This window comes from Mesoplodon mirus (genome assembly GCF_964341445.2).
Source record: "Mesoplodon mirus genome assembly, chromosome: 5".
Classification (NCBI taxonomy): domain Eukaryota; kingdom Metazoa; phylum Chordata; class Mammalia; order Artiodactyla; family Ziphiidae; genus Mesoplodon; species Mesoplodon mirus.
In genome coordinates this window covers 142,567,546-142,583,497 of record NC_138980.1, presented here as the reverse complement: position 1 = coordinate 142,583,497, position 15,952 = coordinate 142,567,546, and the positions used below count along the sequence as shown (strand labels likewise).

General features: G+C 44.4%; 1 protein-coding gene across 1 annotated transcript; it reads left to right on the top strand.

Annotated features, from left to right (window-relative positions):
* Positions 1-13,966: 13,966 nt before the first annotated feature.
* On the top strand, positions 13,967-14,416 carry HSPB3 (heat shock protein family B (small) member 3; the record flags this gene model as incomplete). Its single annotated transcript, XM_082622883.1, has 1 exon — positions 13,967-14,416. The coding sequence occupies one exon, from the start codon at positions 13,967-13,969 to the stop codon at positions 14,414-14,416; it is 450 nt and encodes a 149-aa protein (XP_082479009.1).
* Between the last annotated feature and the right edge of the window lie 1,536 nt (positions 14,417-15,952).

Sequence of the window (15,952 nt, the reverse complement as noted above, 5' to 3'; positions counted from 1 at the left end):
TGCCCTGGCTCCCTTTTTCCACGTTGTCTTGGGGAATTTTCTTGGTGATTTTCCATCCCTTTCAGACTTAATGTTGTGGATGGCAGGAGGGCTGGGGGAGAGTATTGGTAGAGCTATGTAAGGGGTATAATTAGGATGGTGGTTCTGTGGCCCTGACTCTCCCCTCTCTTTGAAGATGATGTAAAAAATCTATGAATTACTGTCCTTGTGGCAAAAGAGTAAAAGCCTAGGTTAACTCAAGAAAAGATAAGACATTTATTAATAGGGTCCCATGGAAGTCATGGATGAAAAAGAAGTCAGATCTCCGGAAGGGAGTGGAAACAGGTAGAGGGAAACCAACAATATCCCCCACCCCAATCTCTACATAGACTGTTTTCCTCTTCTCTTCAACCACCATGGATGGCCACGTATGGCCACTGAGTTAATTGTGTCCTCTGGGAAGCAGACACAGCATGATGTAGATCTGACCCCTGCCACAGGAAAGTGGGGAGGAAACAGGATCAGGCAGGGAGATCCTCAGACCAGGATGCAGATATGATGGGGGCTCCAGAGCGAAGACGATCTGTAAGAGATCCGTGTTAACAGAAACATCCAGGCTCTAGAGCCCCCATGATGCTTAGTCACGGGGCGGGGGTTGCCTAGAACAAGTGCGGCCTCAGCTTAAAAGCTGAAGGCTCTCACAGTTCTCACTTCTGGAAGTTGTCAGCTAACTCCACACTTGCATCTCCCAGCTCTGTCTTGGAGGGAAAATTGAATGTTACACTTCTGTGGCTGCCACAGCCATCAAGAAATCAAATGTTTCCTTGTCATTGCAAATCAAAACTAAGACTATTCCTAAAGGTTGTAATAACTTTCTGCTCTGGTAGCCCTGGGGGCGTTGCATTACTCTATACTTTTCCTCAATTCTGCCCACCTCTGTAGCAGTCTATTTTTTGAACTCTTCTTAAATGACTCAACTTGCAGATGCCACATTTCCTGCTGGGAACTTGACTGACACATGTAAGGCAATGACCCAGGACAGTGTTTTGGAAATCTGGGAAAAAGTTTCAGTGGGTAAATGTCAAGCAGTGTGTGTGTGTGTGTGTGTGTGTGTGTGTGTGTGTGTGTGTTTGTGGGAAGGGTAGGAAGGAGGAGATGCAGGCAGTGAAGTTGTAAAGATAGGTTCCTTGGAGGTTACAGTCTTGAAGGCAGTAGAGTATCGAAGTCTACACTTTTCAAGGGTCGGGAAAAGTATCATATAGTGTTGTGAGAAATGAAAGTAATACATTCCATAAAAGCACACCCTGTAACTACCATGATGTATCACAAGGAGGTGCTTAAGAGATGGCTAGATTGTTGCAATGAGATGTGGTGACACAGTAAAGTTAATGTTTTGTAGAAGGAAAGAAAGAAATGAACCCTTGAGTATTTGCCCTGTGCTGGTGGCCTGACATAACATTTCACTTAAGGAGACAAGCCTATTGACTTTGCTTCCTTCAAGCTATGAAGCCCATGAGCTGGCCATGAGATAGGGCATCTTGCTCTGGGGCTTAGAAAAAGACATCTTCAGAATAGTGTCTGCTGTGAGGATTCCCACTGACATATATAGAGGTAAAGAAACCGGGCTTCCCTGGTGGCACAGTGGTTGAGAGTCCGCCTGCCGATGCTGGGGACACGGGTTCGTGCCCCGGTCTGGGAGGATCCCACATGCCGCGGAGCGGCTGGGCCCGTGAGCCATGGCCGCTGAGCCTGCGCGTCCGGAGACTGTGCTCCGCAACGGGAGAGGCCACAACAGTGAGAGGCCTGCGTACTGCAAAAAAAAGAAAAAAAAAGAAACTATTGGGGTTTGTTCTGCCTTTTGACTATTACTGACCAATTGCTGTGGGTGGTGAGTTTCTAATATGAATTTTAATTAATTCCCACTGGGTCTTACTATCAAAACACTAAGCATGGCTTCCGCACATGTAGACAATCCACGCACCCAGTTTCTTAGCTGTCTCTCTAGTTCCTCCTGTGACCAACAAACTGAGCACTTTATATGCACACAGGCCACCTTTTATTTTTATGTAAAACCACTTAGAACAGTGTCTGGTACTAGATGCTCTATATATGAACTCATTTGATGTTCAAAGAACTCAATGAGGTGGATACTAAGTTACATGTCCAGGTCAGAGGTGGAGTCAGGATTTGAACTCAGGCAACTGGCTCTGTAGCTTATGCTCTTGACCGTCACGCAACATGGCCTCTCCTGAGGTTTGAATGGGTGGGCCACATGAGCATGTGAGCAGATTGCATCAGTTGGGTAAGCCTTCATTCTTCCTCCAAAAGGGCCTCCAAAGAGAACTTTCTGAGTCTAGGCTATAAAAATACCAACTTGAGTTTTTTTTTTCACCTGCAAGATCTTTCACCTTAGATCTTAGTTGTTGTTTGTTTTGCAAGCAAAATAGAAAGTCTAGTCAAGTATGTTCCTCTAGAATTCCCATCAAGGCCAGGAAAATAGCACAGGAAGCTGCTTATGGGTTTGAGGAACCATAAGAAGATCCTTCTCCCCCAAATATGTCTCTAATAGCTTGGATTGTGTCTGAAATGCCCCTTCTTGGAGTTAGTCCTTCAAGTCATGGATTCACTGGGGTCTTGAGCCCCAGAATAAATTCCTCAAAGCTCCTTTGCCAATAGGTATCTGCTTTTTAAAGGCTAACAGAAACCTACTCCCACTAGCTCTAGAAATAAAGAGAATTTTATCCAAATGATACAAGTGTTGTTTGCCAAAGTACAATGGCAGAAAGTGGCTTGGGAATTGGTTCTAAGCAATTTTTTGGTTTCTAGGGAATTCCTGATTCCAAGACAAATATTCTCGCTGAGGCTGCGTGAGCACCCTTCAGTGCAATTCCCCACAGGGAAAGGAGAGTGAGGCGAACACGAGGACTGGCCCTCTCTGCTTTGGCCCTGTCATGGCAGGAAATGCCATTTCAATGCCATGCACACCTCAGCCCAAGGGCCAACAGGGCCTGATGTCTCAGAATCCCAATTCCCCGTCCCCTAAAAAAATCTGATTGGCTCAGCTCTTGTCAGGGGTCCACCCTGGGTCCACTCACCTGGCCTGGGAATCGGGCCACATGGTAGCTGCCAGGTCATGAGTGTGAAATGGACAGAAAGGGAGTTGCCAGGGCTGGGAAGTGGATGCACAAAAACAAGAAAATGATAATGTTTTGGAGAACACTTCAGCAGGCTGTATGGAATCAGCATCATACCTAAGTGTGTCTTCTCTTCTTCTCTATCTTTTTTCTTTTTAACTCGAAAGGGACCTTATAAATTTAGTTCAGTCCTTTTTTTCACTTTTCCAGCTGAGAATGGAGGTTCATGGGTGTGATGGTGACCTACCTGGGGTTACAGAGCTGGTTAGGACTCCCGGCTTCTATCTCTGCCCCTGACTGCTGATCCTTCACTCTACCCTCTGCCTCACTGTCTCCAATCCTGCATTTTCTCTAACCTGATATCCTTATCTGACCTCTCAGTTAAACTATGTTATGGAAGAAAGAACTCATACACCCTCACCCACTCCCCCACCCCCTGCTAAGAACCAGTTTTGAGCAAGGTATATTTCCTTGGAATTTCCCTCAGGTTAAAAAAGCAGACTTGAGTTTCTCAAGCTTAGTAGTTCAGCACCTAAAAAGTAATGTTAATACCACCAAAGGGCTTAAAAGCAAATTGTGGAAAAAGAAAAAAAAATCATTTGATCATAGCTGATAAAGACACTCTGGCATGATAGGGAAGCTTTAATACATTCCTCCCAGGGTCTGGCTTGGTCGGAACCTTACCTGCACAGAATTAGTGGCTTGTATAGTTACCCAGTAACATCTCACATTTGCCAAGGCCTTGATTAATGTTTAAAGAAACATGGGCAATGCCACATGCTATTCTTTTAAAATAGCCACTACTGAGTTGAAATGGGTCAGTTTTTTCTCCAAAGAACTGTAATCCTATTGTGTATTACAAATAATAATATCTAATATTTACTGACCACTTTCTATGTGCCAGGTTCTAGTCTAAGTGTCCTATATCTCTTTTCTAATCCTCACAACAACCCTGAGAGACATATGTATGTTCCCCATTTTCCTGGCAAAGAAGAAACTGAGCCTCAGAGAGGTTGTGACTTGCCCTATATCAAGCAGATAGTAAAGGGCAGAGTGAAGATTCAAATTTAGGTCTTTATGTCCCTAAAAACTGTTCCTTCAGGACTTCCCTGGTGGTGCAGTGGTTAAGAATCCGCCTGCCAACACAGGGGACACGGATTCGATCCCTGGTCCAGGAAGATACCACATGCTGTGGAGCAACTAAGCCCGTGCGCCACAACTACTGAGCCTGCGCTCTAGAGGCCATGAGCCGCAACTACTGAGCCCACGTGCCACAACTACTGAAGCCTGCACACCTACAGCCCATGCTCTGCAACAAGAGAAGCCACCACAATGAGAAGCCTGCGCACCAAAACGAAGAGTAGCCCCCGCTCGCCTCAACTAGAGAAAGCCCACGCGCAGTAACGAAGACCCACCACAGCCATAAATAAATAAATAAGCAAACAAACAAATAAATAAATAAATTCATTTAAAAGAAAACCGCTCCTTTAATCACACTGTTATGATACTTCTTTAGGTACTTTTATATAGAACTAGCATAGTTTACGCTTGGTAGTTTTCAATCAGAAAGCAAGGGTTTAAAATTTATTCTTCAAAAATTTCCCAATCCTTATCCCGCCCCCTACCCCAATACAAATGATCTAAAAGCTGCAAGGATTAGGACAAATAAATGGGCTCCGTGTATGAGGACCTTTATTTGGAATACAGAGTCAAAAGGCAAGAGGACTAAGAGTTGCTCATTTAGAATTTGTTATTAGTCTCTTATGAGTGTAATTCTAATCTCTCCCACCAGAGGGCAGTTATCCCATGAAAATATGAAACCACTCCTAGTGTTAACATGAGCCAAGATAGCTGCTTGGATTGGTCCTATTTTGGAGGGAGAAACCTTGCACCAAACACTGAGGGACAGTCAAAAGCATTCTTCTGTTTCCAAGATTTTATAATGTATTCCATTTAAATACCATCTGGGTTTCAGTAACCTGTATTGCCCTAGAAAATTAGATTTATATGCTTTTTCATGAGGATTCCAAAGAGTAGCTGAGAAAAAGGATTACAGTTTTTGATAGACAGCAAATAACTTCAAGTGTCCAGTCTGCTTATGATTTGGAGAGACCACCAGAAACACTTCTATTTATTGATCACATTGCACAATGCCTTATAGTGAAAATGCTTTATGGCCAGAATCAGATCCAATTTTCCCAACATCCCTGGCAGGTATGTTCTGTTAATTTTGCCCTTTTTTTTTTTTTTTTTTGCTGCAAGCGGGCCTCTCACTGTTGTGGCCTCTCCCGTTGCGGAGCACAGGCTCCGGACACGCAGGCTAAGCGGCCATGACTCACGGGCCCAGCCGCTCTGTGGCATGTGGAATCCTCCCGGACCGGGGCACGAACCCGTGTCCCCTGCATCGGCAGGTGGACTCTCAACTGCTGCGCCACCAGGGAAGCCCCAATTTTGCCCATTTTAGAGATGAGGAAATTGAAACATACTCAGGTGAAGCAATGTGCCAAAGGATACATGTTTGTTTATATTCTTAATCACCACGAAGCAGTGGATCTGTTGGAGATGTGTTGGGCCCAATTACAGAGACTTGGCACCAAGTTCAGGAGTGAAGTCCACTGGTGCTCAGAACATGCATGTCAGGAAAAGGAGGGTGAGGCAGGGTAAATAGGAAGCTACCTGGTTGCTCTTGCCGGCTGCACTGCAGGCTCCATTACTAAGTAAAAAAGCATAGCTGCTTGAGCGATGGTTACAGACCATCTTTCCGTAGTAGGTGAAGATCCCGTGTGCTGTTTTAAACCAGAATTTAGACAGCCTGGTATGAGTCTAGCTAGCAGGTGAGGGCATAGGAACTAGGACCCATGCCTACAGAACGAACAGGGTGGGTTCTCCATGGGTCCCCTGGACCCAGACACCGGCTGAGATTCAGAACAGGATCCAGGCCTTAAGAGGGCCTGTGGAATTTGGCAGGGAAGAAAGCAAAGGGAGGAGAAAATCTTGGCCAATGTTCAGCTTTATGAATTGGGCCAACTCCAAGAGCCGGCCGATTCCAACTCTAATTTGAAATCTGGTTGGAGACTCAGGAGGACAGGCAGACTCCCGGTTGTTGGCTATGCTACAGGCTCTGGGAAGGTCAGCTTTGATGTGGATCCCTGCGATAGTAGCTGAGGCTGTTAATGAGTCGTTGGTTATAATGGACTCGGGAGCAGAAGCAGAGCCAACCTTGAATGGGGGTGGCTTGGTAAACCCCACAGGAAGGACTCAGGTAAGGCAGAGTGAACACATTGTGCGCTCACTCCTGGTCCCCCATGAGCAGTGCCAGATGAACCTGACCGCAACACCGCCATCAGGAAGCAACTTACAAGTTCAGAGTTGTGGACCTGAAGCTTCACAAGTACGTTATGAATCCACTGAACCAGTAGAATCTTTCAAAGCTTTTCTCATTCACCACTTGTTGAACACCTGCTCTGTCTCCCAGGATTCCTAGCAGCATGCCTTGCTTAATAACGCATAAAATTAGATCCAGGGGTCTATAAGGTGCCAGGGGAACCTCATACCCTGCAAGTAGAGGAAAATTGCTTTCAACTGAAGAAATACGGGCACTCACAGGCAGAAGGAGTGTGGAGTTGAGTCTTAAGGGAAGGACAGATTTTGAGCATCAGAAGTAGGATGAGGGCATCTGTATTTGTTTCATGACTGTTGTAACAAGTTACCACAAACTGCATGACTTGACCCAATGGACTGTTATTCTCTCGCAGTTCTGGAGGCCAGCAGTCCAAAATCAAGGAGTCAACAGGACGAGCTCCATCTGGAGGCTCCACGGGAGAATCTTGCCTCTTCCAGTTTAGAGTGGCTGCTGGAATTCCTTGGTTTGCGGCCCCATCACTCCAGTCTTCAAGACCAGAATCTTCAAATCTCTCTTTGCTCTGTCTTCATACCGCCTTCTCCTCTGTGTGTGTTAAATCTCCCTCTGTCTCCTTTCTCTTGTGATGACATTTGGGGCTCATCCAGATAATCCAGGGAAATCTCATCTCAAGATCCTTAATTTAATCACATCTGTAAAGTCTGCCATATGAGGGAACATTTATAGATTCCAGGGTTTAGGACACAGACATCTTTTTTGGGGGGGGATATTCTTCAGCCTACTATAGCATCCTGACTACAAGAAATAGCATGAGGGGGAAAAAGAGAGAAGCAGGAGTGTTTGGAGGACAGCAGAACAGTGAGTCTAGAGGACAGGGATCATACAGTGTAGCCCCAGAAAATATGGCTTCCACATCTACCTTTTTGGTCATAAGGTGGGGGATATGACTCCCAGACCAAAGAGTTAGGAATATATGATGGAGGAAATTCCATAAAGGTAGATTTAGAAAGAATAGTCGAGATCAGAATGTACAACCAAACAGTTTTCATGTGAGAAAGCCTAGAACCACTGCTAGAATTTGATCTAAGGAAGGGTGATGTGATGGAAGTGGTGTCTCGGGAAGATGACCTCCTCCATCCTCTCAACCCTGTTAAAATGTGTTTGCACTTATGGCTTCTATCTAAAATGTGATTTCCTTCACAGCCGTAAGGCTAACATTCCAGAGCTGACTCTGGCCTCCAAGATTGCAGCAAGGTCCTATCAAATTACCATTCAAATACTTTTTGGATTCCCTTAGGCAGATATCTATGTTCTAACTTGGTTGTCACTTTTATCTCTTTCCAGACTGCTGCTATCATCTGCTTCTGTCTCACTACTTCTTCCTCAGGTAATGGAGGCCCTCTGCACTTGTTTCCCTAAAGCCTGGTACAATCCCTTGCTTAATTCCCCCAAAGACTAGTTGACACCAGGCTGAAATGCTGAACAAAAATCTTATTCATGATTTGAGGATGACTTAAGGAAATTACTTTGTTTAAAAGGAGTATTTAAAGCAGGATATTGGCCATCTAGCTCTCAGACTCGATCAACCATGGCCCCTCAGGGCCCCTTGCTAACCAGTTCTCTCCTTTCCATCAAAGTAACAGTCACTTTTCTTAAAAACATCTTATTAAAACAAAACAAGCCTTCCAGACCTCATGTCAGCCTCTAGTGAATCCTTTCCATCCCTCCCACCCAGCTTCTTGAAATTGCAATATGCACTACCCAACCAACTGCAGCCTAACCTCTGCCCAACTTTGCCTCTGACTCTCCTTAAGTCAAAGACACCCTCACTGCTAAGTCTGCGCTTCCATCCTTATCTTCCTTAACCTCTCAGCACTTGACACAAGCCATGCTGTCTGGTCTCACTACACCTCTTGCTTTCCTACCTACTCAATGTCTCACTGCAGCTGCAGAAGAAAAACCAGTCTAGGCAATCACAGTCTCCCCGTAGAGGGGTAACTCTTCCCACAAAGATGATAAACTACCTTACTTAATAATGGAAAAATTTAACTAAGTGTTGCCCAAACTGTGGACTGTGAAATCAATTTAGTGAGTTGCAAGGCTCACTGTTAAGCTAAATGGAATTAAACAGAGACCATCAGAGTGCATCACATGTAGTAAAGCTAAGGGTTTTGTACCCAGTGTGTGTATATGTGCGTTCACTGGTGATGCTGAGTATGTTTCTTATTGTGGGTATAGTCAGAAAAGTAAAAAAAGGCACTGATCTGGATCTTCATGAAGTTAGCTTCTATATTTCAGAACAGAATTTAACTTTAATTTGGAACAAAAAACAAAAAAACTTCAATAGGCCTTTTGATTACAAGGAGAAAGATGTGTTTACTCTAAAACAAGGATTCTGGTGTCACTCTTAGAACAACTAGTAGATATTCGAAAACAAAAATGGCATAAAAGGCTCACCTCTCCAGCCTCATTTCTCCCGCTTCCTACTCTGTGGTCTGCATTGTGGCTACACCTCGTCCTTTTGTCCTCCAATCACAGATTCTCTTCTGGCTCCAGGCCCTGGAATGTGCCATTCTATTGCTGGGAACACTCAAATCCCCCCTTCCCTTTCCAAAGCTCCATTTGTCCCCCTCTGTCAGCTTATCCAGACTGAGATATCACTCTTTTTAGGGAACCTTCTCAGACCCCAAGCTAGTTGGTACTGAAATCCCCCAAATGAGCCCCTGGGCCATTGAGGTCTTGATGAGCAATTCATGAAGCTGACTAGAACTGTGTCTCTCACCTTTTTTAAATTATTGCTCCATCCCTCCACCCGCCAGGAGTCTTTCAAGACATTTTCCACCTGATTTCGCCTCCCTCTCCCTGATGAAATTTTAATACCACAGATATTCTTTATGTCTGTTTATGTACTTGGGTCCTTTGGAGAGTCATAATCCATTATGTATAGCTAAGATTTGGTATAATCTTAGATAATATGATATGTATAAAATAGATAACTAATAAGAACCTGCTGTATAAAAAAATAAATAAAATACAATTCAAAAAAAATCTTAGATAATATGGATTTTTTTTTTTTTGCTCCATAAGAACAAATTTTTGCCCCATTGAGAACGCATGGAATAGGATAAGAGAAAACTCTACTTGTCCTCTTGACAGCACTAAGACAAAACTAGTTCGCATTCTTTCCTGATAAGAGGCTTATGTCAAATGCTGAAGAGGTTAAGGAAAATAAGGTTAAAGTATAGATTTAGCAACGAGGCTGCCTTTGACCTCATTGAGGGCAGACTTATTTTGCAGCAACATGGAGAGTGACCGTTGAATACAGGCTACCATTCAAGGAGCTGGTCTGGGAGGGGATAGAATAATTAGCTAGGGGATGACATAAGGTCTAGAAGGTCTTGTTTTGTTTTAGAAAGATGGGGCACACTGGACTTTAGGCTGATGGAGAGGAGCCTGTGGACACCAAGAGACTAGAGAACATTGAGAAAAGGCTAAGTGGTTGGACAGAAGCCCAGAGGAGGATGGAGGGGACAAGGGATTCCCGAGCAGAGGGGACGTGAGCACAGCCAGCTTCTCCCCGCTCAGATGTCTGGGCGTGAACGTGGAGGCAAGTCCCCTCAGCTGGGAGAGAGAGACCCGGGGCACGGGGAAGGCCTGAGGAGAGGAAGAAGTTTGCCATCTCCACTCTGGAGAAATAGGAGAAGCTGATCGAAATACACAGAAGGATGGCCAAGTGACATCGAGGGCCAGCTGAATGAAAAGCACAAAATTTGTAGAAGTTGGATTTTTTCTTTTTCCTAACACACTTTCCAGGCACTGTCTTAGGTGCTGGGGCTACAGCAGTGAACCCTACGTTTCTGACCTCAAAGTGCCATTGTCTGTCTTCCCCAGCTGAAATTTAAATCCAAAAGTAAGATAGTTTTTTTGTTTGTTTTTGTTTTTGTTTTTTGGCTGCGCAGCATGTGGGATCTTAGTTCCCTGACCACGGATCGAACCCGAGCCCCCTGCAGTGCGAGCGCGGAGTCTTAACCACTGGATAGCCAGGGAAGTCCCCAAGACTTTGTTTGGATTTTGGTTTTTTCTTGGGGGGGGCGGTTCCGCCACAAAGCTTGTATGTGGGATCTCAGTTTCCCCAGCCAGGGACCAAACCCGTGGCCCCCTGCAGTGAGAGCATGGAGTCTTAACCTCTGGCCCACCAGGGAAGTCAGAAGTAAGATAGTTTTAGATGCTGATAATGGCGATGGAGATAAAATAGGGAAGTGACAGGAGGAAGACTCTGGCTAGATGATCAGGAAAGACCTGCCTGAAGAGATGACAACTGACCTGAATCCTGAATGGCTTCTGCCATTCTGAGGGTGGAGCTTTCAAAGCAAAAGGGACTCCAAGTGCAAAGGGCCTGAGGAAGAAAAAAGGTTGGAGTATTCGAGGACAGACAGGAGGCCAGTGCGGCTGAATCATATAGGATCCGGGGAGAGAGGCGGGGAGGAGGTCAGCACGGGCCGAGAAATAGGTTCTTGAAGGCCGTGGTCAGGATTTTGGATTTCATTCTGGTTACAAGGGGAAGCTTCTGGTTGGGATTTTTAAGCAAGGGAGTGACATACTCTATCCTATGCTTTGGAACAGTGGCTCTGCTTACAACGGGGAGGATGGACAGTAGGGTAAGAGTGGGGGCAGGGAGACCAGATCAGAAGCCTGGGAGATTCTCCAAAAGGGTAAAGGGAGTTGATGAGGTGGAAGGCAGTTCAGGTGTAGGATTAGGGTCAAAGGGCAGTTTGGGGAAAGCAATAGAAATCTCGGGTGTTTGCGTGGGAAATGTGAATACTCCTTTTTAACCTCAGCAACTCACACAAGCAACGTGGAAACACCACTCATATCTGCTCCTTCTTACCCATTTTCGAGACCCCTGGAGGCAAGAAACTATAAGACTAACTGGACATGTTTTTCTCTGTCCACCCTACCAGCATCTTTCCGGTATTTATTTTTTAACAGAGTTTATTTTTTTAGAGGAGTTTTAGTTTTAGGTTTTTAAATAGACATTTTTTTACAGTAGTTGTTTAGAACAGGGGTTGGGGGGAGGGGAGATGCATAGGTGGAGCACAAAGGATTTTTAGGGCAGTGAAACTACTCTGTATGATACTATTTTGGTGGATACGTGCAATTATACCTTTGTGCAAATTCATAGAACAGGCAACACAAAGAGTGAAGCCAAATGGAAATTATTGTCTTTGGGTGATTATAATGTGTTAATGTAGATTCATCAGTTGTAACAAATGTACCGCTCTGGCGGGGATATTCATAGGGGAGGTTATGCACGTGTAGGGACAGGGAGTATATGGAAAGATCTCTGTATCTTCTTCTCAGTTTTGCTGGGACTCTTTTTAGGAATTTAAAGCCAAATCCTTAGTACCTTATCTATTTCCTGCCACTGGCAGTGAGTTCTGTTTTTTACTTACCACTCAGAGAAGCACTGAGGAAAACATCTCTCAATATTTTATGAGCTAGAGGACATTAACATCTCAAAGAGTACATTTTTCCCTTGAGGGTCACCAACCTGCGAAATGAAGGTCAAAAAAGCAGAGTGTGAACATGATTAGGGCATGTTCTTAAATATATACCAAAATGTCCACACAGATTTTTAGAGTAATGGAAAAGAGCTAAAGGAAATGGTTCCCTTCTGTTTTCAGATTTTTTATTTTTTGTAGATTTTTTTTTTCATTCTAAGAAAACAGATATGCGTTTTTCTTGTTGTTGTTTGTTTTTTGCGGTACTTGGGCCTCTCACTGTTGTGGCCTCTCCCGTTGCGGGTCACAGGCTCCGGACGCGCAGGCTCAGTGGCCATGGCTCACTGGCCCAGCCGCTCCGCGGCATACGGGATCTTCGTGGACCGGGGCACGAACCTGTGTCCTCTGCATCAGCAGGCGGACTCTCAACCACTGCGCCACCAGGGAAGCCCCGGATATGCGTTTTAAGGAAAGGTTTTCCAGAGTCTACCCGTTCTAGAAAATACTAACCTCTGTGGAGAGGAAGTGTTCTATGTTTAAAACCTTCTTGAGTGTATGCGCATTGCATACACACTGCAGAAATGAAAAGCACAAATGTGTTTATAGTAGTAAGCAAGCCTCCCTCCAGCCCCTGCCTCCTGATCACTCTGTTACCCTCTCAGGAGGTACCTGCCATTCCCCATGACACAACTTTCAGAGAGATTCTATTTGTACAAGCAAATACCTACTTATAAAAAAGATAACTTGTAGTGTATTATATGCTGTTCTGGACTTTTCTTTCGTACCTAACATGTCTTGGAGATCCTTCTATAGCAGTGGATAAAGAGTTGCCGCATGCTTTTTCAATGTGAGTTTAATGTTAAGGTATTACAGTTAATAAATTATATGTTGGGCTGCCCTGGTGGTGCAGTGGTTGAGAGTCTGCCTGCCAATGCAGGGGACACGGGTTCGTGCCCTGGTCCGGGAAGATCCCATATACCGCGGAGCAGCTGGGCCCGTGAGCCATGGCCACTGAGCCTGCGCGTCCGGAGCCTGTGCCCCGCAATGGAAGAGGCCACAACAGTGAGATGCCCGCATACCGCAAAAAGGAAAAAAGAAAAAAAAGAAATTATATGTTATTTATTTTTGCCAATGAAACAGCAAAGCTGCAACTAGATTAATCCTTAGTTTTCTGGGCTTTAGTATCAAATAGTTCAAAGCTTTAACATTTTTCTCTCCCCTGGGGCTCTATTTTCCTTGCTAAGATGCCCCATTCTATGCCTGTCCAACTCCCATCTGAGGTTCGACATCATTGTCTGGTTTAGTCCTAGGATCTCATTTTTGATGAGTCAAACGTAATAAACCCAGATGGCGTGGCTCAGATGTCCCTTAAGTTTAAAAGATTAAAGGATGAAGTGAAAGTAAATATATAGAACGGAGGGCTGAGGGTTTGTTGAATGTTGGATATTTGAATGTGTGTGCGTGTGTATCTTAATTCCTAATCAATTACAGCTAAAGTCACCTCCCCCCAGCTTTGCACTTGGCGACTAGGATTAATGCAGTTTTAGCTCATATCATAAGACGAGTGCACACCTCTGGGCTGTTCTGATCCGCTAGGTCACTGTAGTTCACAAGAACAGAGCACCCCCTCAGGTATTTCTCAAACACTGTTTCTGATTCTCTTTTTCTTTGAGGGTAAGCAAGGCAGACACACTTGCCAGGGATAACTGAGAATGTAAGGGCAATCCTTGACGCAGCAGCTCGAGCAGGCTGTGTGCTAAAAGCAACTTCGAAACATGCCCTATAAATAGCCGTTCATTGTCAGCAGCGGTGAAAAGACAAGAGGGAGTGTGCGGCGCTGTGATTCAGGCCTAATTAGAGAGTTGCGTCTGCGCAGGGTTATAAGCGAAGAGCGGCTCCAACAGATGCTGTAGTCAGTCGGCAACTGCGAGGGTTCAACACGGACAACGTAGCCGGGGCGGAAGGCGTTCGGTGCTGGCTTGGCCTCCACTATGGCAAAAATCATCTTGAGGCATCTCATAGAGACTCCAGTGCGATACGAGGAGGAGTTTGAAGCTCGAGGGTTGGAAGACTGCAGGCTGGATCACGCTTTATATGAACTGCCCGGGCCAACCACCGTGGACCTGGGGAAAGCCAGGGTGGCCCAGCCTGCCCCCGTGGACACCGCAGAGATGCCGCCCCAGAGGGACGAATCCCGCTTCCAGGTCCTGCTGGACGTGGTCCAGTTCCAACCCGAAGATATCATCATTCAGACCTTCGAAGGCTGGCTGCTGATTAAGGCTCAACATGGAACCAGAATGGACGAGCACGGTTTTATCTCAAGAAGCTTCACCCGACAGTATAAACTGCCCGACGGCACTGAAACCAAAGATTTGTCTGCCATCCTCTGTCACGACGGAATTCTGGTGGTGGAAGTAAAGGATTCAGTTGGGACCAAGTGAAATCTTATCGGTGCCTGTTCATACAGCACGAGGAAGATTCTAGCTCAGCCCATGGTATCACGAGAATGTGTGTATTACCTATGTTTGAAATGATTTTTATGAAGATTAAAAATATAGACATAGTCCCTGGTATGTTGAGGTTGTCTTTGTTACTTTTACTCAGAAAGGAAAATTGTTAAATATGTTCCTACAGCTCAAGTTGTTGCTATTCTTACACCTGAGAAACATGAACAGTTTAGGAGACCAGAGTCTGATAGCAGAGACGACTCAGAATTATTTCTTCGTTACTCCAACAATGCCAGAGAAGCTGCATTTTTAACAATTGATGGCAAAAGAGCCACACTAATTTAAGAAATTCTTATCCATTTTATGAAAACTTTTTATGTCGCTGAAAAGAGCTGTGATCCCCTTCGCTTGATAAGCTTTTCTTTTCAGTATATTTTATTACAGTGGAGTGGAGCTTTGTAAACATAGAGTCTGAAGGTTAAAATATAGTATTTGAAAACTGGGTCTGAAACATATTTATGATTCACTACATTTGTTACTGCCTTAAACTTATGTTGGAATTTTCAGATATAAATCTGATTTTTAAAAGTTCCAAATACGTACCTCTTTTTTTTTTTTTTTAAGCTAAACTGGATCTTGTCTGCAGTGTTTTCTAAAGCACAGCGTATGTTCTGTGGATATTTATGAAACATTAAGATGTATTAACTCATACTCATAAACTGAGTTTAGGAAACCACTTTAAAAGTACAATTATTGAATTCAAAAAATTTTAAACTATGCTTTTTAAATGTTACTTAAAATTTTAGATTTCGGAAGATGGCAAAATGTACTGCATCTGTTCTCACTGCATAATCCTTGGCTTTAAATAGCCTGGCAGGCAGTGGAAGTTCGGAGGCCCGAGCTTACATGGGAGTCTGAGTTTTTACAGCACAGGGGCTGCTTCTATTTCCCCCAACTGCTGCTTTGGCCCAAGGGAGCGCCTGACACACTGGTGATTAGGAATATTGTGTTCAACAGCTGGTCTGTGACATTCCAGAGATTTGCTATCTCATTCTGTACATATGAAATATTTCTTTGAGGAAGTAGCTGCTTTTACCCCATACCCCATGTGAGGCTGAGGACAGTGCTATGAATAGAAGAGGAATTCGGGTGTGGAAGACACCAGGGTAGCTACTGACTGCTGACAATACTGCTGAACTCCTCTATGGTGCTTTATTCGTAGTTCACATGCAAACACGAGAGACATGAAACAACAGAAAAATAAATCGGACAGTTAAGCAAGTGGTTTTGAAAACAGAGATGTTTGTTTACAGTCTAATTAAATTGACAGGATTTTGAAGCTTTATGTTCATCTGAGGTTATGGCCCATGCAGTGATGTTTGTGCATGCAACTCTAGAATCACAAATTCTGTTTGACAAAGTGAATATTACAGACCACCTCTGCTACATAACAAAGTTAATGGTAATTAACGGGATTGCATCTACTAATATGATTAGAACTGAGATACCATTTGTCCCACATTACTCTTT